General features: G+C 41.7%; 1 protein-coding gene across 2 annotated transcripts in view; it reads left to right on the top strand.

The window, feature by feature from the left end:
* Cdc42se2 (CDC42 small effector 2) overlaps window positions 1–23,875 on the top strand; it is a 70,015-nt gene that overhangs the window by 33,226 nt on the left and 12,914 nt on the right. For both annotated transcript variants that reach the window (XM_031350496.1, XM_031350495.1), the window contains one exon: window positions 14,068–14,381. In XM_031350496.1, coding sequence (XP_031206356.1) covers window positions 14,328–14,381 — 54 coding nt within the window. In that variant the 5' untranslated portion in view covers window positions 14,068–14,327. The remainder of the gene's footprint in view (window positions 1–14,067; window positions 14,382–23,875) is intronic.

Raw genomic sequence — 23,875 nt, 5'->3', positions numbered from 1 at the left:
ACTGGCTGTCTTTAAGGGGATCTTGGTTCAGATTCCAGCACCCACATGGCAGCATACAACATTCTGTAATTCAAGTTCCAAGAGATCTGATGCCTTCTTTTGGTTTCTGTGGGTACCAGGCACACATAGTGCACAGACATACATTCAGGTAAAATGTTCATACGCATGAAATAAGAATAAAAATCTTTAAAAAGAGCAAGTAAATTTTAGGTTTATTTTTAATAATGTTAGGTTTTAAATATTGAGATTATTTTCATATAAATTTCCTGTGATTGTTGCACTTCTAGAATGCTTTTAGGTAATACAATTTGTTAAACATATTCTTTTAACACTGACATGGCTGTAAAGGCTGTCATTAAGTCATAATTGGGTAACTACTTGGCCACTTGACATTAGGTTGTACCTGGGTTTTTGTTTTTTATCCTGTTTTAAGAAGTATTTCAGGCCGGACAGTGGTGGCATACACCTTTAATCCCAGCATTTGGGAGGCAGAGGCAGATTTGTGAGTTCGAGGCCACCTGGTCTACAGAGTGAGTTCCAGGAAAGCCATGGCTACACAGAGAAACCCTGTCTTGAAAAACAAAACAAAAAAAAAAATAAAAGAAGTGTTTCTGTTTCAGTGAAGAACTTTTATGCACGTGGGTTTTTCCTCTTTTTCTGAGTTCTTTATAGATTATGAATTGTGAAAATTCAGGTTGCTTTCATAAAAGGACTGAAAGTCACATCTATGTGGTTGCCAGTGTCTTGCTTACTTTTCTATTGCTGTGTTGAGACTCCGTCATCAAAGCAACTTAAAGAAGAGTTTGTTTGAGCGAATGGCTTCAGAAGGTTAGAGTTTAAGATGGGGTAGGAAATGGAAAGGAGCAGGTGGCTGGAGCAGCAGTTGACACACAACAGGAGGCAGAGAGCAAACTGGGAGTGGCACTAGTCTTTGGAAACCTTAAAGCCTGTCCCCAGTGACACACGTCCTTGAACAAGGTCACACCTCTTAATCCTTTCCAAACAGTTCCATCACCAGGGGAACAGGTGCGCAAACGTGAGCCTGGGTGGGTGGGTGGGGCTGTTCTCACTTAAGCCACCTCAGACCTTTTCCCTATTCCCTTCCCAAAACTGAACACATCACAGTTTAAAGTAGAGTACTCAGGAAACAGTAGTTGCCATTTGGGCTTTAGGGGTTTTTTTTTTGTTTCTTTGTTTTGTTTTTTGTTTGTTTTTGTTTTTGTATTTTTTGTTTTTTTGAGCAAGTTGTAGATTGGTTTTTTTGGTTTTTGGTTTTTGGTTTTTTAAGACAGGATTGCTCTGTGTGGTCATGGCTATTCTGGAACTCACTCTGTAGACCAGGCTGGCCTGGAACTCTTGCGATTGGCCTGCTTCTGGTTCCCTAGTGCTGAGATTAAAGTGTGCATCAGCATCACCTGGTAAAAAATAATTTTAATATATATTTGAGCACAGTATTAAGAAAGACCAAGAGAGAGAGACATGTGGAGAAATACAGTAGTATTCCTTCCATGGCTTTTTCTAGTGGGTTTCCAAACATTTCTTTAATTAGAAGCAGTGAGCATTTTAAATTTGTCATCTTCCCCTGCCAGTTTTCATATTTGATCCTTTTGTTTGTTTGTTTTGTCTTTTTTGAGACAGGTTTTCTCTGTATGGTGCTGGCTGTCCTGGAACTCACTCTGTAGATAGACCAGGCTGGCCTCGAACTCAGAAATCCACCTGCCTCTGCCTCCCAAGTGCTGAGATTAAAGATGTGCACCACCACTGCCTGGCTAATCCTTTTTTATTTCTCTCCTGAAAATCCATGAGTTTTATTGTCTAGTACCCTCAAGAATCTCTCAAAAGTTAAAAGCTTCCCATTTTGTCTTTACATATGTGTTTTGGCTTCTGTTTATAGCCTGAACAAAGCGGGTATGATGGGGTTGCAGGCTCCTGACAGGTCCATGGGCTCTTCCCCCGCCCCCACACTTACCCCTTCCCTTCCTGCTGTGCTGAGGATTCACACTGGATGAGGCAAGTCAGGCTAGTCTAGTCTCTTGGTTCAAGGAGCCAGTGGTTCACTTCACTCTTTGGATACAATAGTTGGTTCCAGTGACACGTCAGACAAGTTGAGAAATTAAAGTTCTGGTTTAATTTTTAAAAATTTTTTTATTACCATTAAATTGTATTGAGTCCTTTCCTGCCCTGTGTATGGCTCCCACCAACCTCTCACCCCCAAACAGAATGTGCAGCTCTGACTGGCCTTTAAATTCTAAATCATCCTGACTCTGTCACTCAGGTACTGGAATTACTGGCATAGACTACCATGTCCAGCTTATTATCTTTGAATGGTTTAAAAAAATTAATTGATGTCAGTAAATTTCCTTTTAAAACAGAAAACTCTAAATATATTATAAACCTCCCTTTAAAGGAGAAGAAACAAACATTTGAGTTGATTACACATACTAAAAGCATTATGAAAAAAAGATTATCATTTATTTTAATTTTCATAATCCTAAGAGGCAACTACTATCCTTACCTTGGGAATGAAGAAATGACAATTCAGATACATTAGGCAACTTAATAAAATCTACCTCAATGCTACCTTAAGCTATGATTATATACAACATGTTGTATCTAAAACTAGATTCTCCTAGTTAATTGTATGTAACAGTCACCTGCCTCTCTAGATAGTATTCTTCTCTGACCGACCCTCAGAGTTTATATTTGTGTGACTTGAACTTTAATCTCTATCAGGGCCCATGAGGCAGGTACTCACACTATAGTGTAGTTTCTACTTCTGTAGCTTAATGAGTATGCCCCATACCTGTGGGCTGTTTGTGTGCTGTAAGGATCCTGACTGAGATCTGGGACTCTGGGTTAAAATTTCCAAAAGTGCCACTTCAGCAGACCAGTTGGCTACATGATACAGTGTGTGTAGTATGGCCAATGAGTAATTGTTAAACAGTATATAGTACTATCTAAATCAAAGTCATGTTTTCTTGATTTTTAGTGAGAGAGAGAGAGAGAGAGAGAGAGAGAGAGAGAGAGAGAGAGTGTGTGTGTAGAGGCCAAAGGAGGATCATCAGGCGCCCTGCTCTATTTCCCTCTTACTGCCCTTTCACTGAACTTGCTGATTCTGCAGGTTAGCTCGTCAGCAAACTGCATCAGTTTCCTTGTCTTTACTCCACTCAGTGCACAGGTCACAGGTGTGCAGGCCTTTTCCATGGGTGTAGGGGATTGCTCGCACAGGTACACTCTTATCCTCTGAACCCTCTCCCTGTCCCCTAAAAATGATTTTCTTTTAGGGGCAGGGTCTTGAGTTCACAGCTTGCCTCTGGAGTGCCATCATTTCCTTCTGACTGTAGGCATAAGCTGTCACAGCTTCCTCATAGATTAGTGCTATTCTTCTCCCTGTCCTTTTCCTTCTCTTTAAGAAAAGATTTAGAGTCCACACTAAGCCAGATGTGAGGCACTCTGTAGACACTGCTTATCAGTTATCTGGTTCAACTATGAAGTTAATTTTGGTAATATAATTGGATGCAGATTTTTGTTAAAAACATATAGCTTAAGCCTGGTAGTGTGGGTGTACAGTCCCAGCTACCATGGAGACTAAGGTGGGAATCTTGCTTAAGCCCAGGAGTCCAGGTCACCTAGGCAAGGCAGTTGAAGGCTGAGGAAGCCTCACATAAAGAGTGCAGGAGGGACAAGGACAGGAGAGGGTTGGCGCTAGGAAGAGGACAGTGTTCTGAGTGAAGGGTTTCAAACGGAGCTGGAGAGATGGTCAGGTGTTACAGAGGACCTGTGTTGTGTTCCTAACACCCTTGTTATAGCTTCCAACTCTGCATCATTCCAGGTCCAGAGGATCTCGTGTCCTCTTCTGATCTCCTAGGCAAAACACTCATATATATAAAACAAGAAATGGGAAAACACTTTAAATTGAAAAATGTTTAAAGTCTGTTGTCTCAGATTTTATTTTTTTTATTTTTTTTATTTTTATTTTTTTTGGTTTTTTGAGACAGGGTTTCTCTCTGTAGCCCCGGCTGTCCCGGTACTCACTCTGTAGACCAGGCTGACCTCGAACTCGGAAATCCGCCTGCCTCTGCCTCCCAAGTGCTAGGATTAAAGGCGTGCGCCACCACCGCCCGGCTCTATTTTATTTTTTTAAAGATTTATTTATTTATTTTATGTATATGAGTACACTGTAGCTTTCTTCAGACACACCAGAAGAGGGCGTCGGATTCCATTACAGATGGTTGTGAGCCACCATGTGGTTGCTGGGAAGTGAACTCAGGACCTCTGGAAGAATAGTCAGTGCTCTTAACCAACTGCTGAGCCCTATTTTATTTTTTGAAAAAAGGTTTCCATCTAAAAACTCATTTGACAGCTGAAAATGCCTTATTTATTGGAAGAAAATATCAAGTTGACAAGTCTGAGCAACTTGGCCCCAAGCACATAGGAATGAAGTGTAGACCCAAATGATCTTTTGTCTCTGGGGAGTAATCTGAAACAGGATTAAAGCTGTCCTCCACCTTGCCTTGTTTACACCCAGATAAGCCACTGCAGTTTGTGTTGAATCAGCTTTCACATCCCAAGGGACTGATAGGGACTTCTTTACCTGGCCAAGAGGCATGGATTGCACACACAGCTCATTTGTGAGGCCTGCTCCGCTATGTCCTCTTTTGCTCGGTAGACTTGCTAGGAGTAGTTCAGTATTGAATGCCATTCCCTTCTAAACCTTTATGCCTCAGACATCCAGAGCCTTCTGTTTTAAGAGGAGAAAAAGTGGCAAATCAATTTAGTATATAGTTGTTTTAGTGAGACTTATTAATTGATAAAGTAACCAAGTTAGATTTACTAATTCAACTATCTACTGAGAGTTTTCTGTTGTACACTTAACATATGTTGTGGACATATAAATCATGTATACATTTAAAATACTTTGGAAAATATTAGGACATTGCTAGAACAAGGAAGAATTAATTTAATTGATTTATATTTTTCTCTACCTTGATCCCAGTTCTCCTTTATTTTCTCTTTTAAATATAAACCTAAAAAGATACCTTTTTATATGTGTTGCTCAATCTAAGAGGGGGAGCCTGACTAGAAAAGTCTTTGTCCCACATTCTACTCAGGGTAGCACTAAGAAGGCCAAAGAGAAAATGGTAAGGAGGGCAACAATAGTAACATAGCAACAGTAATGAAAACCAGTTACATAGGAAAGGTGTTAAACACACACAGCTCTGTGGACTTCCCAACCACATTTCTAAGGAGTCTGTATTTATTTACTGAATCCTCAAGTGTACCAAAGAGATAGACAAAGAGATATGGAATCCTTTCATAGGACAGCAGAATAAAGTGATCAAATATTCTGCAGTTCTTTTTGTTTTGTTTTGTTTTGTTTTGTTTTGTTTTTGGAGACAGGGTTTCTCCGTGTAGTCCTGGCTGTCCTGGAACTCACTCTGTAAACCACGCTGGCCTCGAACTCGGAAATCCGCCTGCCTCTGCCTCCCAAGTGATGGGATTAAAGGCATGCGCCACCACCACCTGGCCTATTCTGCAGTTCTAAGCCAATTTGTTTGTGACATCTTAATGTGTACCCCAGGCTGGCCTCCACTAACACTAGCACCAGCCAGCAGTGTAATTCTAAGCTAGCATTCCATACTCCTTTGTAATCTTTCCTCTACATACCAGAGCTCAGTGTGAATGGATGTATCCTGTCCATGTGGTATAATAATTCTAAGCCAAAGAATTAAGTTAACATTCATGCTTGAATTTAGGCATTTTACCTTGTGGCTATCTAAACAACAGTAAATGCAAACTACTCTTTAGGGAGCCCTGGGCTGACAGGAAAGACAAGCCTCCAGTCATGATGAATTCACAGAAGAGTTAAAAGTCAAACTTTGCAGTGATAGACTGATTCTAAAGAGCATATGGAAATAGGAAGCGCCCGGAAGTCGGATGGGATTTGAAAACTAACCGTAAAAGTGGGCACTTCCATTCCCTACTGCAGGTCTTACTTCAGTGGAGCTGGAGGTGCAGAGGGGACAAATTGGACTACAAATTGGATTATAGATACAAAATTAAACCTAGAAGTTCTAGAATAAGTAGACAATTTATGTGATTTTGAGGAGTATGTTGAAATTTCTTAGGCAGAACACAAATAATAAAAGATAGAGTTGATGCATCAGAGTTCATGCGAGCTAAACTCTCCAAAAGACATTTGTGTGAAAGAAAAAGATCAGAAAAGAAATACTCATGTATGTAGTGGACAAGGGACTTGTTCTAGAGTATATAAAGAACTTGGTTTAGGTAAAGTGGAATTGAGATAACAGTAATAAAACATAACTAAAATTTTAAAAATGGCCATTGGGGATCTGAAGAGGTGGCTCAGATTTGGTCCTCACATCTGGGCAGTTCACAACCTTCTGAAGCTCAGAGCTTCTGCACCCTGCTGTTCAGAGCACCTGTATGCACATACTCATGTGGGGACACATACATACACATAGTTAGAAATAATAAAAATATATCTTTTAAAAATGGGCAGTAGACCTGAAAATACAGACCCAAGCAAGGTGTGTGAATGTCAACAAACAAGAAAGTTTTTCATGGGGTGGGAAGGACAGCTTAACAGCCAAGAGTGCTTGCTTCTCTTCCATTCTGTCCCTGGTGGCATGGAACCACATGGAACTCTAGGTCCAAGGGATCTGCAGTACTTGCACACACACAGCATGGACTGGGTGCACGTGGATGCATACAAAGATAACAAGATCTTTTTAAGAAAGGAAATATAATTAATATTATTAGTTACCAGGAAAGGGTAAATTAAACCAGAGGGACACTACTGTACACCATAGTGACTGAGATGAATGCTGACCATAGCGTAGAGAATGACAGGATATGGAGCAGTGAAACTCTCACACGTGACTGTAGGAAGGTAAAGTGATAAAACCAGTTTGCAAAAGTGGTGGACAGTTTCTTAGAAAGTAAAACTCATACTGTGCTTGAAGTTTGATGTAGGATTTCCACTCCTATAGTTTCCCCCAAAATAAAAACTCTTCACAAACACTTGTCAGTATATGTACATGATTTAAAACTTAAAAATTTACGCACATCTGTCTGTCCATTCATGCGTTCATTTGCTTAGTATAGATAGTGCCCACAGAAGCCAGAAGAGGTTGTTGGATCCCCTGGAGCTGGAGGCATAGGCACTACCCAACATAGGGGCTGAGAACTGAACTCTGCAAGCCATTTTTAACCACTGAGTCATCTCTGCAGCCCCATTAAATATTGAGCATAGTCTGTCATCCATTTACATGAAACAGTGGGAAAGACTAGTGTCTTAACTAGTCATTTCAAGCATGAGGAAAATACCGTTTCCATAATTGCATGCACTCCTCTCTACTCTTTTAAACTAGTTCAATAACTGGCTTCTTTGGGCTTTGGTTAACCACACAGAAGTCTATCTGTTAATAAGTGCAGTTGGAAACTCTTCCAAAAGATATTACAAATCATATTCAAAGAACAATTTCAAGCTGGGCGTGGTTGCCATTCCTATAAATTTAGCATATAGGAATGTACCAGAGGGCTGGAGAGATGGCTCAGCAGTTAAGAGCACTGACTGCTCTTCAGAGGTCCTAAGTTCAATTCCCAGCAACCACATGGTGGCTCATAACCACCTGTAATGGGATCCAATGCCCTCTTCTGGTGTGTCTGAAGACAGTTGCCATGTACTCATAAATAAATAAATCATAAGAGTTTAGGGTCACTTGGGCCACATAAGACCCTATCTCAAAAGGCTGAAAACAAGTGGCTTGGGAGATAGCTCTATTGGCAAAGTGTTTACTGTGCAAGAATGAGTGACCAAGTTTAATCCCCAGCCTTCCTTAAAAGCCAAAGGGCATAGCAGTGTGTGCCTATAACCTCAGAGCTAAGGTCCTATCCTTTGGGCTCCCTGGCCAACCAATCTAGTTGAGTTCATGAGCTCCAGGTTCTGTAAGAGACTGCCTCAAAAAAATACAATGGTGTATGACTGAATATACCTGATGTAACTTGGCTTTTTCTGTAATGTGGAAAACAAGAGTCTGAGGAGATAGATTAGTTGGTAAGGCAAGAACCCAAGTTTGATTCCCCAGAACCCACATTAAAAATATGGGGCTGGAGAGAGGGCTTGGGTCAAGAGCATTTACTGCTCTCCTAGAGAATGGGAGTTCAATTCCTAGCACCCACATGGAGACCTACAGCCATCTGTAACTCCAACCTCAGGGGATCCAGTTCCCTTTTCTGGCCTCTATGGGCAACAGGTAGGTATGCCCAGTGCACACACACACACATGCAAGCAAAATACTCATATGTGAAAGAATTAAACCTTAAAAATAGAACCATGGGCACTGTGGCACCCTAGTCCTGGGGTTTGCTGGCCAGACAGCCCAGCCTGGGGACATTCCAGGCCAGTTTGAGACCGTATCTCTCTCTCTCTCTCTCTCTTTCTCTCTCTCTCTTTCTCTCTCTCTCTCTTTCTCTCTCTCTCTTTCTCTCTCTCTCTCTCTCTCTCTCTCACACACACACACACACACACACACACACACACACACACACACACACACACCCCAAACACAGAAGATAGCTCCTGAGGAATGACCCCTGAGCTTGCCCTCTGACCTTTACATGTATATCCACACAGCCAAGCATCCATACCCACACACATACATAATGAATCATTAAAAACAAGAACAGAGAGAACCTGAAAACAAAACCATTCGAAACTAGAGGAACAGTTAGTTTGTGCTCATGTTGGCTGCGAATGAACTGTATTGATAAATCATACCTGTCATTGATTAATAGCTTTGTACTTCTGTAGGAAACAACTTTGGCATTTGATGTAAGCTAGGCACCCCTTCCCCCTAATTTTACCCAACCCTTCAATGTCACTAGTAAAAGTGTTCATCTTTACTTGATTCTTTGTATTTTCATTTCTGATCCTCATCGGTTCATTTGACCAACTGCTAATTACATTTATTGTTGTTACTTGTATCTTATTTAAACATTTGAGCACTTAAAAATAACTATGCAGCACTAGATTGGCAGCTCAGTGGTTAAGAATGCTTGGTGTTCTTAAAGAGGATTTGAGTTTGGTTCCCAGCATCTGTGTCTAGTAGCTTACAACCATTTGTAACTTCAGCTCCAAGGAATCTGGTGCTTTCTTCTGACCTCCATGAACACTGTGCACATCACATACACAGAGGAAGTGGAGAGGAAGAGAGACTAGAGAGATGGTTCAGTGGTTAAGAATATTCACTGTTCTTTTAGAGGACCCAGGTTGAATTCCTAGCACCTACATGGCAGCTCACAACCATTTGTGACTTTAGTTACAAGGGTTTTGATTTCCTTTTCTGGACTTTGTGGCCACTAGGCCACGGACATGGTACATATACACACATGCAGGCACACATAATGATGTTTTTAAATTAAAAGATAAATCTTTAAAAATATGTATATAGACACTTGTGTGGTGCACAAATGTCCTGGTTAACAAATACTTTTATAGCTACCACTCAGGTTTAAGAGATAGATCAGGACTGGGGTCATAACCAGTGGTGGACTGCTTGCCTGACTTTCATTCCAGCCCAAGGAGGAGTCGGGAAGAGGGCAGAACATTGTCAGTGGTCCAGGAGTCTATGCATCTCTTTCTGTTTGGAATCCTGCCCTTGAGTGCCCTCCTGCCTGTTAACAACTTTACTTTTGACCTATTTTTGTGTCTCTAGACGAAAATTGTCTAAACTGTTTTTGAAATTTGTGGCAGTGGTTCTCTGTGAGCTGTTTTATATAATGTTTTTCAAGAATCATCATGCTCTGTAAACCTGGTATTCATTGTTATTTTGTATGAATATGCCATTTTAATTTAAAAAAAAAAATTTCCCCCTTGGGGCTAAAGAGATGGCTCAGTGGTTAAGGGTGCATAGTTCTAGCAAAGGACCTTAGTTGTGTTCCCAGCATCCACCTTGGGTGGCTCATGTCACACACATGTGTGCACATGACACACACACACACACACACACACACACACACAGAGCCAGGGGTCTGACACTGTCTTCTGGCCTCCGCATGTACTTGCATACACGTGCACATGCCCCACATACATACACAAAACTGAAAATAAATCTTTTTTAAAATTTGTTTTTCTTCTTGATAGACTTCTAAGCTGTTTCTTGGATTATAGTAGGTTGAGCTACATGGAGGCTGAGGCTGAAGCTGAGGCCTGGGAATCCTCGAGGCTCGGAAGTCAGAACTAATCTAGGCAACATAGTGCCATCTCATCTCAGGAAAACAAAACCAAACCACCACCACCAAAAAACCCCCGTTAGTTAGTTTATCTTGTATTTGCCATTTTTAATTTTGATAACAAATAAGAACATGCAGTATGCAGTTGTCTGTGCATATAACATCTAATTTAGCCTTCATTTTAGATCTGGAAACTGAAACATCATTCTGTTTTATAACAGAAAAACGATGGGTGGTAGGGCTGTCACTTCTCCATGCTAGCACTTCTAAATGATTGGGATACTTAAGCTTCTGAAGTCTTTGGATAGCTAGAGGAATGCTGTTTTCAGTAACAGCATCTAAACTTGGCCACATGTCTTTATGTCAAAGCTTAAATTCTAAACTTTGGTACAGTGCTATACAGACTGAGTGTGCCAGGTTTCTGAACTGTGTCCAGCTCTTCCTTATTCTAAGCTCTATTCTTAGTCTAAGATTAGGTTTTAGGAGAAAGCTCTGCTGCTATAGACCAATCTGATGTTGACTTATGTGTGGAATGTGCTGAGCTGTGTAGCTGTTGGGATGCCACTCCCCTGCGCATAGTTTGTCTGTTTTTGTAAGTGTAGGGGTTTTGCTTTGGTTTGTATTTTGTTGAGAACTCTTGTTCTTCAGACTTGCTGTATAGCTGAAGGTGACCTTGAACTCCTGATCCTTTTGTTTTCTGTAACAGTACTTAGCTTTAAAAGTATAAAGTTTGGAAAATGGAAGTATCTTAAGCAACTTTCAGCTCAAGAAGTAAAGGTAACTATTAATATAATAACTTGAATTTTTCAGCACCAGATTCAGTATTCTTTGAAGATGTTTATATATAATATTGTAGGTTTATACTCCTGAAATAATTCTAAAAATGTAGTTTGAGGAGGGGCAAGCACATTGGCATTTCCCAAGGCATCTTAGGAAACATCTTTTGTTGTTGTTTTAGTTTTTGGTTTTTGGTTTTTCAATACAGGGTTTCTCTGTAGTCCTGACAGTCCTAGAACTTGATCTGTAGACCAGGCTAGCCTCAAACTCAGAGTGATCTCTTCCCTAGTGCTGGGATTAAAGGTGTGTCCACTGGATATGTGAAGAAAATGTGAATTTGGGGAAATGCGGTTTGGTAGGCAGTTATTATAGATGGTAAAGCAAGAAATTCCATGTTAATTTAAACAGTGTAGCCATGTAAGGCAGGTGAATAAACTGCTGGAAATGAGAAGTTAACATTTGAAGATGGGTTCTAGCTGTTTATTTATAAACCAGAACATGTGACATGCATGGACTAACCAAGTAACAGATGTGAAAACACTAGAGGAGTTTCGTGTCTATGGGCTGCATCATGGTGAGCAGTGAGGTGTTTCCACAAAGGCACTGGCTGAGGCCTTGCCAAGGGCAGTTAAGCCTGCTTGGAGCTCTGCTTAATTACTGGGTACTCAGTTACAGTAAGGATGATAGTTCTGCTGTGCTCTTGTACAGTAAGGTGACTAGTAGTGAAACTATACTTATGTCCATTTCAGAAAACTAGAAGAGAGTTCTCAGAATTGTTACCATAAAGAATCCGTGTTTAAGGAGATAGATGTACTTTTGACTTTACAGAGTACATACATACATCATAGCATCTCGGGTTGGGGGTTGCCCATGCACACATGTGTATGAATTAAACTTCTTTTTTTTTTATACTTAGAGTGTGTGTGTTCTGTCTCCACTGTGTGTGTGTGTGTGTGTGTGTGTGTGTGTAAGTTAGAGGGTAAGTTTCAGGATAAAGCCTCCTCTTCTATGTGTCTTGATCCAGGTCAAGCCCTCAGGGTTGGTAGCCGGTGCTTTTATCCACTGTCTTGTCAGCCGTATCTGTGGCCTTTTAATTCAGTTTTTAATATTTTTAAAGTGTCCATTGGATACTGTGAGTTTAACTCATTTTCTAGTATATTCCTTATACCAAGATTGGGCAGAAGAAATAAGTAAAAGACTTCCTTTGATCTAATTAAACCTTAAAATATTTCTCAGTTTCGACATGTCTACTTCTCATATCTAGGCTTGTTTTTCAAGTCACTGGTCTTAGGATGAGTGAAGGCTCGCCTCCCCTTCTTCCTTCCTTTGTTTCCCTGTCAGTTTGACAAGGGTTTCTTGGGTAAAATAAGGAGTGTTTGTTTCAGTGTCTGTATTTAAATTATACCAAAACTGTGAATCTCTCTTCCTCTAGTCTTAAATGTTTGCCTCCTGCATGAGCTGTGAGGCCCAGGATTGTTTGCTCCTGCAGCTAATCGGGTTGTGACTTGAGCAGTCATCTCCACAGAGACCTTGCCTTTTCAGAAGTGACGACAGTGCCACCTCAGCAGGGCTAGAATCTTCCTAGCCTTGAGGAAATCAAAGGGAAGAATTTTCAAAACTGTATCTGGTTAGTGTAAAGGATACTTAACCCATGATATAAAATAACACTTTTTAAAGTAGTCACACAGGTGATAATAAATGAGAATTTTGTGTTACCTTTACATAATATAATTTTAGAAGGGCAGAGTTTTAATTTGATTAGTCTCCAGAGTTCTATGAGCTGATGAGATAATCATTTATAGATGTCAAAGTTTATCAATTTATAAGGCTTCTTTGATAAGTTTACAAATACTCAACTTATATTTTACCACTTGGGTCAGAAATGTTCACATCTTTTTGTGTAACCAGATGATTAGTCACCTTTGACGTTTGATCTTATCATTTCAGGGGTGACTTTTTTTCTTCACTCTCTACCACATTATCTTTTTAAGCTTTTTGTTTTTCTTAAATTTGTTGCCTTCACTGTTGGCTCCACTGCTTGCCCCTCCCTTCTGTGGTCTGATCATCCTTTCTCGGTATCACTTAATAGCCCCTCTTCTCTCTTGTTTGTTAGCAGCCAGATCCTCTTAGTAAACTTCTGTTCGGTCACCTAATTGTAGTTGCTCTGACATCTCCCTCTGTTGAGCCATCTTTATTCATGCTGCTGCTTCTCTTAGATTCTCACCATTGGCTCAGTCATGGTTGGCTGATGGCTAAGGCTTCCTTGGCTTACAACTTACATATCTAGTATTGGGGATCTTCAATTAATGTGTATGGTAGGTTGCCAGGCATATGAGCCCATTTAATTTAACTTTAGGCCTCACCAAAGCAAACTTGCATACAGGTGACACTGGTCTTATGAATGACTGACCTCCCTGGCCTCCCTGGCTCTCTTTCCTTTGCTTCTCTGTCACCTTGACAAAGACTTCTTGGACTCACCTTGGCTTGCTGTGGTGGGATGATAGGTTTCTCCACTCAGTTCTGGTTCTTTGGATAGAGGAGGGGCCCTAATAGCTGGATCCACAGAAGGAACGCTAACTTCTGTGTAGGGTCCTATTCCCATGGATGGGTGATTGTTTTAAGGTTTCCGATGTTTTATATTTCATTACCTTAGAGTACATTGATCTGTTAGTGTGGGTTGTCTGAAAACAAAGGACTCAGTGGTGATCAGCATGTCTTTGTGGGACTTACGTATGGCAAAAATAATGTTTAATTGGTGATTTTTAAATAAAATGCTTTAGAACTAATTCATAGTTTATAGTTTTAGAATATTCCATGAAAGCAACGATTTTTTCGTTTTTCACTATTAAAATTTGACCCCTCATGGTCAAGCCATAACTTAAAAAAAAAAAAAAAATTTAAGTCACTGAGTTTATGAAATTTTGACTTTTGCAATATTGCTTTTAGGTAACATCACTTTTATTTCAGATTTCAAAGACTGAGAGACTCCAAGGACACTGCAGGTGTCTCACTCTTTTCTCTTTCTCTTCCTAGACCTCCTGCCAGCTCTGGACCAAAGCTGTTGTTTCCTTCCCACTGACCTGGATCCAGTCTCTGTAGAACTGGAAGCGGAGCAAAGACACAATCAGACTTCCCTTTCAATCAACTTGAGACATTTGACTCCAGGGACAGAGGCACAGTGAAATAAAGTTATTTTGACGACCATTCCTCACTTTGAGAGTGCACGTTGTAGAGCTTCCCGTCTGCAGATTTGGAGCCTTCGGTGGTGCTTGCTCAGGCCTTGGACTGAGAGTATGAGTGAATTCTGGTTGTGTTTCAACTGCTGTATTGCAGAGCAGCCTCAGCCTGTAAGTACCTGTGGGACATTGGCTCTCAAACTGAGCATGGGGACCTTGGCAGCAAGTGCAGTTCTAGGACTCTAAGTATCCATCCAAAAAAAAAAGAGAACCAAACCAGAAACAAAAACAAAAAACCACTGGGCTTGGTGGCACACCCGTAATCCAGCACTTGGGCAGGCACAAGCTGGGATTTGAGTTTGAGGCCAGCCTGGTCTACAGAGAAAGTTTAGGGCTAGCCAATGCTATATGGCAAGATCTTGCCTCAAAAAACAAAAGCAAAGCAAAGGATAATGTATTTCGAAGACAAACTGAGTGTCAAGAATTGTGCTAGAAGCCTAGTATGGTGAACACCTTTAATCCCAGCACTTGGGAGGCAGAGGCAGGCAGATCTTAGAGTTTGAAGCCAGCTCCAGAGCAGTTAGAGGTGCATGGTAAGATCGCCCCCCACAGCCACCCCTGGTATGGGAATGTTGTAGGCCCCACTGTGCATCACTGAGGAAGCAGTGGTTCATAGCACTGACAGATGCAGGAACGGGAGAAAAGAAGGCTAAGTGCTAAGGTCCACATCAGCCTTAGACTGGTGCTGGGAAGGTGTGACAGCCTGGTCCCTGTGAGCTCTTCTCCACTCACCTGTTCATTTCCTCACAGCTCTTGTTTCCAGTTGTGGCAGGCTCAGTTGTTTTGAGCAGTCACACAGGTATTACTTAACAAGTTGTACTGTCTGGCTTATGTCAACTTGATACAAGCTGGAGTCATTTGAGAGGAGGGAGTCTCAACTGAGAAATTGCCTCTGTAAGATCAGATGATAGGCAAGCCTGTGTGGTATTGTCTTAATTATGCGGGAAGGCCCAGCCCGCTGTAGTTGTTGGTACCATCCCTGAGCTTGTGATCTTGGGTGCTATATGAAAGCAAGCTAAGCCAGCCATGGGGAGCAAGCCAGTAAGCAGCTCCCCTCCATGGCTTCTGCTTCAGTTCCTGCCCTGCTTGAGTTCTTACCCTGAGTTCCTTCAATAGTGGACTGTGTGTGGGAGTGTAAGCAAATAATAACCCTTTTCTCCCCAAGTTGTTTATGGTCATAGTGTTTTATTACAGTGATAGAAACACCAAGACAAAAGCCCTATTTTTTGTGCCTCTTAACCATTGTATATTAAAGGCTAGGAAACGTACTTGCCCATCTTTTCAGAGGACTGTATCAAGTCATCTCTGCAAGGCTGGGGATACAGCTCAGTGGTGCAGGTTTTGGCCCAGAACCTATAATTCTCAGGTTCTCTAGGGTGCTGTACACGGCTCTTATCCCTATTCTGAACTCTATAGAGGCTGGACCATGTTACTTTGTGTCTGCAGGACCCACTACTGTCTTGGGGAATGTATGTATACATGCTAGCTGATTGGCTGGACAAATGAATTTATATTTTATTCAACTGTATAGCTGTACAAAGGATGATGAGGATTAAAATTTAAGATATATTTGTACATATACTTTAAATTTATACTTAACCTGGTTCCTAGAGGGTCAAATATCTTTTCATATACTTAGTCTAAATTTACGTTTGTTTTTTTCATTAAGTTTCTATTAATAGTCTTTGAGTTATTTTGTTGCTTCAGACATGCTTTTCAGATTATAGGTGTATTGCTGCGTCATCTCTTTTTTTTTTTTTTGATTTTTTGAGGTAGGGTTTCTCTGTGTAGTCCTGGCTGTCCTGGAACTCACTCTGTAGACCAGGCTGGCCTCGAACTCAGAAATCTGCCTGCCTCTCTGCCTCCCAAGCACTGGGATTAAAGGCATATGCCACTACTGCCCAGCTGATGCTTGTCTCTTAAGAGCAATTTTCTCTGAGTCCCCTGTTGCCAGTGGATCTAAGAAGAGTTGTGGATTTTAGTTTGATCAGGCTTTTCTTGTGTGTTTTTGTGACAGTGCTCAAACTCCTTATAGGTCAGCCCAGAGACAACATCACATTGCCATACAGTTTATTCCCTTTCTGTTTTGTGCATGTGTGTGTTCTTATTTTACATGTCTGGTATGGGTTGTGTGTGTGCACATGTGTGTGGAGGCCCAGAGTTGATGTCAGGAATTATCCTCCATTGTTCTTTTACCGTGATCACTGAGGCAGGGTCTATCACTCAGACTTAGAGCTTACTGACACAGCTGCTGTCCCCAGCCAGTTTGCTGTAGAGTTGTCTTGTCTCTACTTTTGGAGGCTAGACTTAAAGGTGGGCTGCATGCTTACCTGACACAGGGTTTCTGGGGATCCAAAACTCCAGTCCTCACTCTTGCACAGCAAGCACTTTAACCACTGAGCCATCTCCCCAGCCCCGTGTGGCCATGTTTGAGAAGAGTGTGTTTAGTGAAGTGAGCGTGCCATTTGAGCACACTCATACCTATTGAGAACTTTTAAGCAGCTGGAGCCTAGGCCTTGGAGTTATGAGAGACAGACAGTAAAAATGGAGTCTTTCTTTCTAGAAAGACTCTGAGTGTAACATTTGGCATGTCAGTCAAATAATAAAGATGTATGTATTCATATACATCTATTCTACAGTCATCTTTAGCCTTCTTTACTTTCTGAGAAAAAGTATACAGCAGACTACACCGTCACTATAGTTAAAGAATTGGCTCTGCTGTTGGCCTGAAGCACTTAAAGAGCACTCTTATAGCCGTATGCCATTTGTGTTCCACAGAACTGTATATTTGCTGCTCTTGCAGCCAGTATCAAGATAACCTTCTAAAAGTTGCTTGGTCACCTCTTAGAGTTTTCTGAAGTATTTGCTAAGACAAAGTGCCACATGCCAGCTCTCCCACTCCTTTATGACCCTGCTTTTACACATTCCATGGGTGCAAAGGGAAAAGCCTCATGCAGGAAAGAAAATAGGAAACAGTTTTCTGCACAGTGGCTAAGAATCTTCTTTCTAGTCTTCCTTCATGTTAGCGTAGTGCAATGCGTAGCATAATAGAGCCGTGTGTTTCCATGGAGCGTATGTCATTGCTGCTGTTAAGGAGCACTAAGCCTGTAGGGTTTTTAATTGAGTTCATATGCCCTGTAACTGAATTTAAGAAGTTTTCTCAACCGCTTTCAGTTGCTGTGCTGTAGAATACTGGCAGTTTCTTGTCATTACAGAGTGAACACTGAGGCTAAGGAATCTCACTTCTGTTTAAACTGCATGGCTTTCTTTCGGATCCCCATGGCAGGGATGAGGTTTGTCGAGTTTCCATGTGTTTGAGTCTTTAACAGGAACTTGGAATTTCTGAATGAGCCAAGTACTGAACAGACATTTATGGTGATAACCGCTTTGTGGGAAAGGAGTGCTGGTAAAGACGACAGGGCTGTGTGCGTGAGTCCAGAGAAGGCCTGGAAGCAGGGGAGAAGCAAGGACTTAGGGAGGAGGAGTAAGTAGCACTCGCCCTCACGAGGGAGGCAGATTTTTGTCAAAGAGCCTAGAGCCAGCAAAGCAAGTGCCTAGTGAGAGGACAGCTGCAAAGCCCCGTGCTGGGAACAGGGAGGCCAGAGAGTGGACAGAGATTTTACCTTTTCCAGGTCACAAAACACTTTGATTTTATTCTTTGAGAAAACTAACAACCTAAACAACTCTTGCATATTTGAGCCAAGAAACTAGTGACAAGCAAGCTCCTACAGAGCTCTATCTCCTCAGCGTCAGGAGCTGAGTTTGTAGTGTATTGGCTTTCTTCTGCCATGTGTTGCTCTGATGTACAGTTTTAATCCATAATGCAAAGCGGGAGGAGGCTGCAAATGACTGCTAGCTTTGCCACCAGGCACCAGGGCAGGAGAACTGGCAGATCTTCAAGGGAGTGGTTGAGAAGATTGGTTTGATGGACTGTTGGGTATTATAGAAAAATCTGTCTTGAGTCAAGTAGGAGAGCAGCTGCCGGCAGCCCTGGCCCTTTATGATTTCAGGGGCCAATGCGAAGCATGAGAGTGGCTGCCAAGGTGCTCAGGCGTCATGCTGACCTTTCTGAAAACAGAAGTGCCTGTTCTTAATTCATTTAATCTCAAACAAAATCATAATTATAATTGTCTCAAGACACTTAAGTACATGAATTTAATTTAAGAAAAAAGGTCATCCTTATCAATTAAGATGGGGAAAAAATGGCCCCGTCTTTTGGAAGTTCCTTGAAGAGGACTGATTTAAATGTAATTGTGTGATTGAGCCCCCAAATTCCCAAGACTGTTAGGCAGAAACTGTCTGCCTCCTGAGTGGCTGCGCTGTGATGTCAGCAAGGCTGGATCTGCAGTTAGGGTTTGTGCTCAGCTCTGGGTGGTGGTGGAGCCTGTAAGAGGTCACACTTCACTGGGGATGCATTCGGTAGTCTGCAGTGCCGTCAGAGTGTGTTCCTCTTGAGTGCACAGCTTCTGTACTTTGTGTTCCTTCTGTGACATATTGTCTAGATGTGATGGGGCAGCCAACCATGCCCCAAAGCCTCCAAGGCTGAGCCAGAATAGACATTTCCTCTTTTTAAGCTTATCATCTGGGTATTTTGTGATAGAAACAGAGGGCTGACTAATGCATGTGTTTCCTGTGTGTTGTATTTCTTTACAAGTACTGTAATTGTAAGTATGGAGTATGACATTGTCTTCATTTAGAGGTCCCTTGAGAAATCAGGAAGGCTTTGATAATCCAGCCCTGCTATTTGTACTCCTAACTAGTGAGGAGCTGTCGGAGAGCTAGGTACAGATTGGGTGCAAGATGGGGAAGTGAGTCAGAGACAGTGGAAAGCCTTTTATGTATTTAAAAGATAACCCCTCAGTGTGGCCATAGCTAGCCTGCAATGCTGTGTGGCTCACCTGGAACTTACACAGACCCTGGCTTCTGTTTTCTGAATATTTATTTGGCTTATAAATAAAATCTACTATCTCATCTTTTAGTACTTTTCTTAAATTGATCTTGATTCAGTTTAGATTGGGATCTCCCCTTCTCTCCCCTGCGCCCCCCTCCCCCAGTCATCCCCTCTCCTGTATTCTTATAGCTAGTTACCTTGCAGTTGTAGTTTATAGGCACCTCAAGGTTACAGCTAAAAAACAAACCAGTGCATTAGTATTTAAAGGCAAAATCAAATCCTCTTTGATTTGTGAATCTGTAGAATTCACATTTTATGCCAGAATCATCATCACAGTGATGTTCATCAGTGCCGGGATGACCATCGGGGATGGATGTCATGTTTGGGGACTTGCCCCTTGGTTGGACCTGGCTCTTGTCCTGTCTGCTGTCCTTGCTCTTCAGTACATTGGGAACTTGAGCTGTGGGTCATGAAAAGTCAGTCTCAAAGGATAGTGATAACTGACACTGGTGCCCATGGTTTCTGAAGCAGTGTTGGCTGCTTTGGCTGTCACAGGATCTTCATTAATGATGTTTTTGCCTTAGTTTTTAACAGTCTAATGGGTAAAGTGAAATTCTCTGATTTTTCTGTTTTCTCCTTTTTGTTCCTTATAACTGTTAATGAGATTAAGGCCCTGTCTTAGTTAGGATTTTACTGTTGTGAACAGACACCATGACTAAGGCAAGGCAAGTCTTATTGGGGCTGGCTTACAGGTTCAGAGGTTCAGTCCATTATCATCAAAGCAGGAGCATGGCAGTATCCAGGCAGGCATGGTGCAGGAGGAGCTGAGAGTTCTACATCTTCATCTGAAGGCCACTAGCAAAATACTGGCTTCCAGGCAGCCAGGATGAGGGTCTTAAAGCCCACACTCACAGTGACACACCTACTCCAACAGGACCACACCTTCTAATAGTGCCACTTTCTGGGCTGAGCATATACAAACCATCACAAGCCTCACACACACACCTTTCACCCTCTTTTTTTTCTTAATTTTTAAAAATACTACTACATTATTTAGGGAGACATTTTGTGTGTGCCATAACATGCAGTGGAGGTCAGAGGACAACTGTGGGAATCAGGTCTCTTACTCTAGCATGTGGATCCAAGGGAATTGAACACAAATCCTTAGGTCTTTACCTATTGAGCTGTCTTGCTAACCTTTTTATTGTTGAAATGGGGTCTCATGTATCCCAGGCTAGCTTCAAAGTTACCATGTAGCCACAGATGACCTTGTGCTATTTGTTGTTTGTTTTTTGAGACCAGGTCTTTCTACAGAGATCCTACTGCCTCTGGAGTGCTGGGATTAAAGGTGTACATCACCAGGCTCAGCATTGACCTGTGTTCTTTATCTTCTTTCCTCCACCTTCCCAATGCCTGGATTATGGGTCACAGGCGCACTTAGACCCAGGGTCTCATTTGTGCTTGCTAGGCAAGTGCTCTGTCAGCTGAGCTGCATATGTAGCACAAAGTTTAGCATCTTTTGATGTTTACTGATCAGTGTGATTTCAGTCTTAATATTCTTAATATCTGAATACGAGCTATTGGTTGAGTGTACACACAGTATCCACACAGGCATGTGTACATGCTTGGGAAAGCCAGAGACTAATGGCAGGTGCTGTCCTTCTTTCTTCCTCACTGAACTTAGCTCTCTGATTCAGCAATATTAGCTGGCTAATGAGCACCAAACAGCCTCCTGTCTTTGCTTCCCCAGCTGTAGGGTTATAGGCACAGGTTTTTATGTTGAGTGTCATGTTTAAAAATGTTTTCTTACGGGGGCTGGAGAGATGTCTCAGCGGTTAAGAATGCTGACTGCTCCCCCGAAGATCATGAGTTCAAATCCCAGCAACCATCCATAATGAGATCTAATGCCATCTTCGGGGATGTCTGAAGACAGCCACAGTGTACTTACATATAATAAATAAATCTTTTTTCTTTTTAAATGTTTTCTCACTCTTGAGTTATAAAGATACTTACCTAGACTTTGTTGTAAAAGTAGAATCAGTCACCATATATAATAAAAGCTGGTTTTTTGAGACAGGGTTTCTCTGTATAGCCCTGGCTATCCTGGAACTCACTCTGTAGACCAGGATGGCCTCGAACTCAGAAATCTGCTTGCCTCTGCCTCCCAAGTGCTGGGATTAAAGGCATGTGCCACCACTGCCCAGCTGTTTTGTTTGTTTTTTGAGACAAAAGTCTTGCTTGTGTGGCTCAGGCTGAACTTGAACTCATGTTTCTCTTGTCCAAGCCTTCTGGGTGAGAGGTTTAAAGTGTGCATCACCATACTGGGCTTGGAATTGGCTTTGGAAGAAAGAATCTAATTGTGCTTATTTTTCCATGTGATTACTTTTGGTCCTTCCACTCATTGCCCCGGTAGTCCTTTATCCCTGGTTTGAAATCTATTATAGTGTGTTGTAGCATGCTACATAAGTGTCTTTCTAACTTAGCCACTAAATGAGTGTTCACATATCATGTGTGAGCCACACTCTGAGTCTCTTCGTTCTGCTTTTCCTGAGCTCAGCATTATGCTGATGTCATAGTCTCTATTTTTCTGTTTTATATTATCATGGTGTCTGGGAGGGCAGATCTGTCCCTTAGTTTTTAGTTTATGTTTTGGCCAGTCTTAGTGGAATCTTCCATACAAAGTTCAAAGTTGTCAGGTTTTCTGAAAGACCTTTTGAGATTTCAGTTAGATTTGTGTTGAGTTTAGAGATTCATGAAATTGGATAAATATGCAGATTAGTTCTTTCTGTCTGCCTGCCTGCCTGTCTGCCTGCCTGTTTATCTATCTATCTATCTATCTATCTATCTATCTATCTATCTATCTATCTAGTCTCATGTATCACTGGCTGGCCTCAGACTTCCTATGATTTCTTCTGATCCTATTTCACCTTCCCAAGTGTTGGGGTTACAGGTGTGTACCGCTAACCCTGGTTTTATGTGGTGCTGGGGATCCAACCCTGGGCTCTGTGCATGCTAGGCAAGCACTCAGTCAGCTGAGTGACATTTCTAACTGAAAAGCTCTGCGGTCGGGGTAGGGCTTGTGTTTGTGTCCTAATTCCTCCCTTGTTTTCTACTTTCTCCTCTGACTCTGGCTCTTACTGAATAAAATTAACATTTTATGTTGAATTTTAATCTTGTGCTGTCTGATTTTAATGTGCATAATACTGGTTCACTTGACTATTAGGTTATGAATCAGGGTGATACACAAATTAGAAGTTTCTTGAAATAAAATTCCCCAATTTTGTTCCTCCACTCTCTGGCCCGTGGGCATTTGCAGCATAAGGTCAGTGTCTTTGTCACTGATGTATTGCTGTGAAGAGAGAGCATGACCTAGAAACTTTTATAAAGAACAATGTTTAACTGGGGCTGGCTTACCCTCTCAGACTTAGTCCATTCTCATCATGGCAGGGAGCATGACACACGGCTGAAAGCCACATCCTGATCCATAGGCAAAGAGAAAGTCGGAGAGAGATGAAGGGTGAGGGGACAGGAGAACTGGGTTTAGCATGGGCTTTTGAAATCTCAGAATCTCAGTGACTTCCCATGGCACACTTCCTCCAACAAGGCCTGACAAGATCACACTTCCTAATCCTTCTCAAGTACTGCCACTCCCTGATGACTAAATGTTCAAATGTGAGTCTGGTTGTGCCATTCTTATCCAAACCACCACACTCAGTCATTCTGGCATTTTGAAAGGCACATGTCTCTAGGAGGAATATATCCTATGAAGTTCTGCTGTGCATCTTTCATTGGTAGATTTAAGTTCACATGAGGTTAAGTATTAATATAACTCAGTAGTTTCTGTTTATTGTTTTTAATAACTTTTGTAGAAACAACACACCTTATAGCCTCATAGCACCTGTATACTAAGTATTTGTAGGACTGAAATCTTTAAGAATAATGAAAAATAACAATAGTAGTTGTGTTTTCCTCCCATGTCTCATCAGAGACTTTTTAGTCCCAGATAGGTGTGTGTTATGCTGTAGACTTGAGTGCACAGCTCAGAAACAGGGTTTCCCTTCTGGGGAAGGTTAGAGTGTAGACTATCCTGGAACCTTCCTGCTTCATCTCCCAAGCAAGCATTGCTGTTGAAGCTCTGCACTCCTTTACTGTACTATTGCCACAAACAGAAACCTCGGAAAGAAAGCCAGAAATGCCTTTTGATGAATGAGAAGAAAAACAACTGTTGTTTTCAAATAACTTAAAAAAAGTTGTAGCCAGCGGTGGTGGCACACACCTTTAATCCCAGCACTTCCACTTGGGAGGCAGAGGCAGGCGGATTTCTGAGTTCGAGGCCAGCCTGGTCTACAGAGTGAGTTCCAGGACAGCCAAGGCTACACAGAGAAACCCTATCTCGAAACCCCCCCCCCCCCAAAAAAAAGTTGTAGCTTTATTTACCTGTACCTACCCCAGTGCCTCACACGGGATCACTCAGTCTAGTCTGCAGGCTGTATGAAGAGTTCCCATTAACTGGCAGCTTTTATGAGTTCTAAAACATTGCCTAAAAGACCCTATTGTAAGTCATCTGACTACATCTGGGAGATTGTTGTGTTTATTTAGAAAATACAGTGTGCAGTTTCAGGTCCTGTTGTGTGGTGGCCCGAAAGTCTATGCCTTTCCTGGTCATAAATTCTTAAAGGGCCAAAGTGAAGTTGCTTCTCTGACACCAATAGCA

The sequence above is a fragment of the Mastomys coucha genome, unplaced genomic scaffold, assembly GCF_008632895.1.
Source record: "Mastomys coucha isolate ucsf_1 unplaced genomic scaffold, UCSF_Mcou_1 pScaffold5, whole genome shotgun sequence".
NCBI classification, from domain to species: domain Eukaryota; kingdom Metazoa; phylum Chordata; class Mammalia; order Rodentia; family Muridae; genus Mastomys; species Mastomys coucha.
This window is presented reverse-complemented; position numbering and strand designations above follow the sequence as displayed.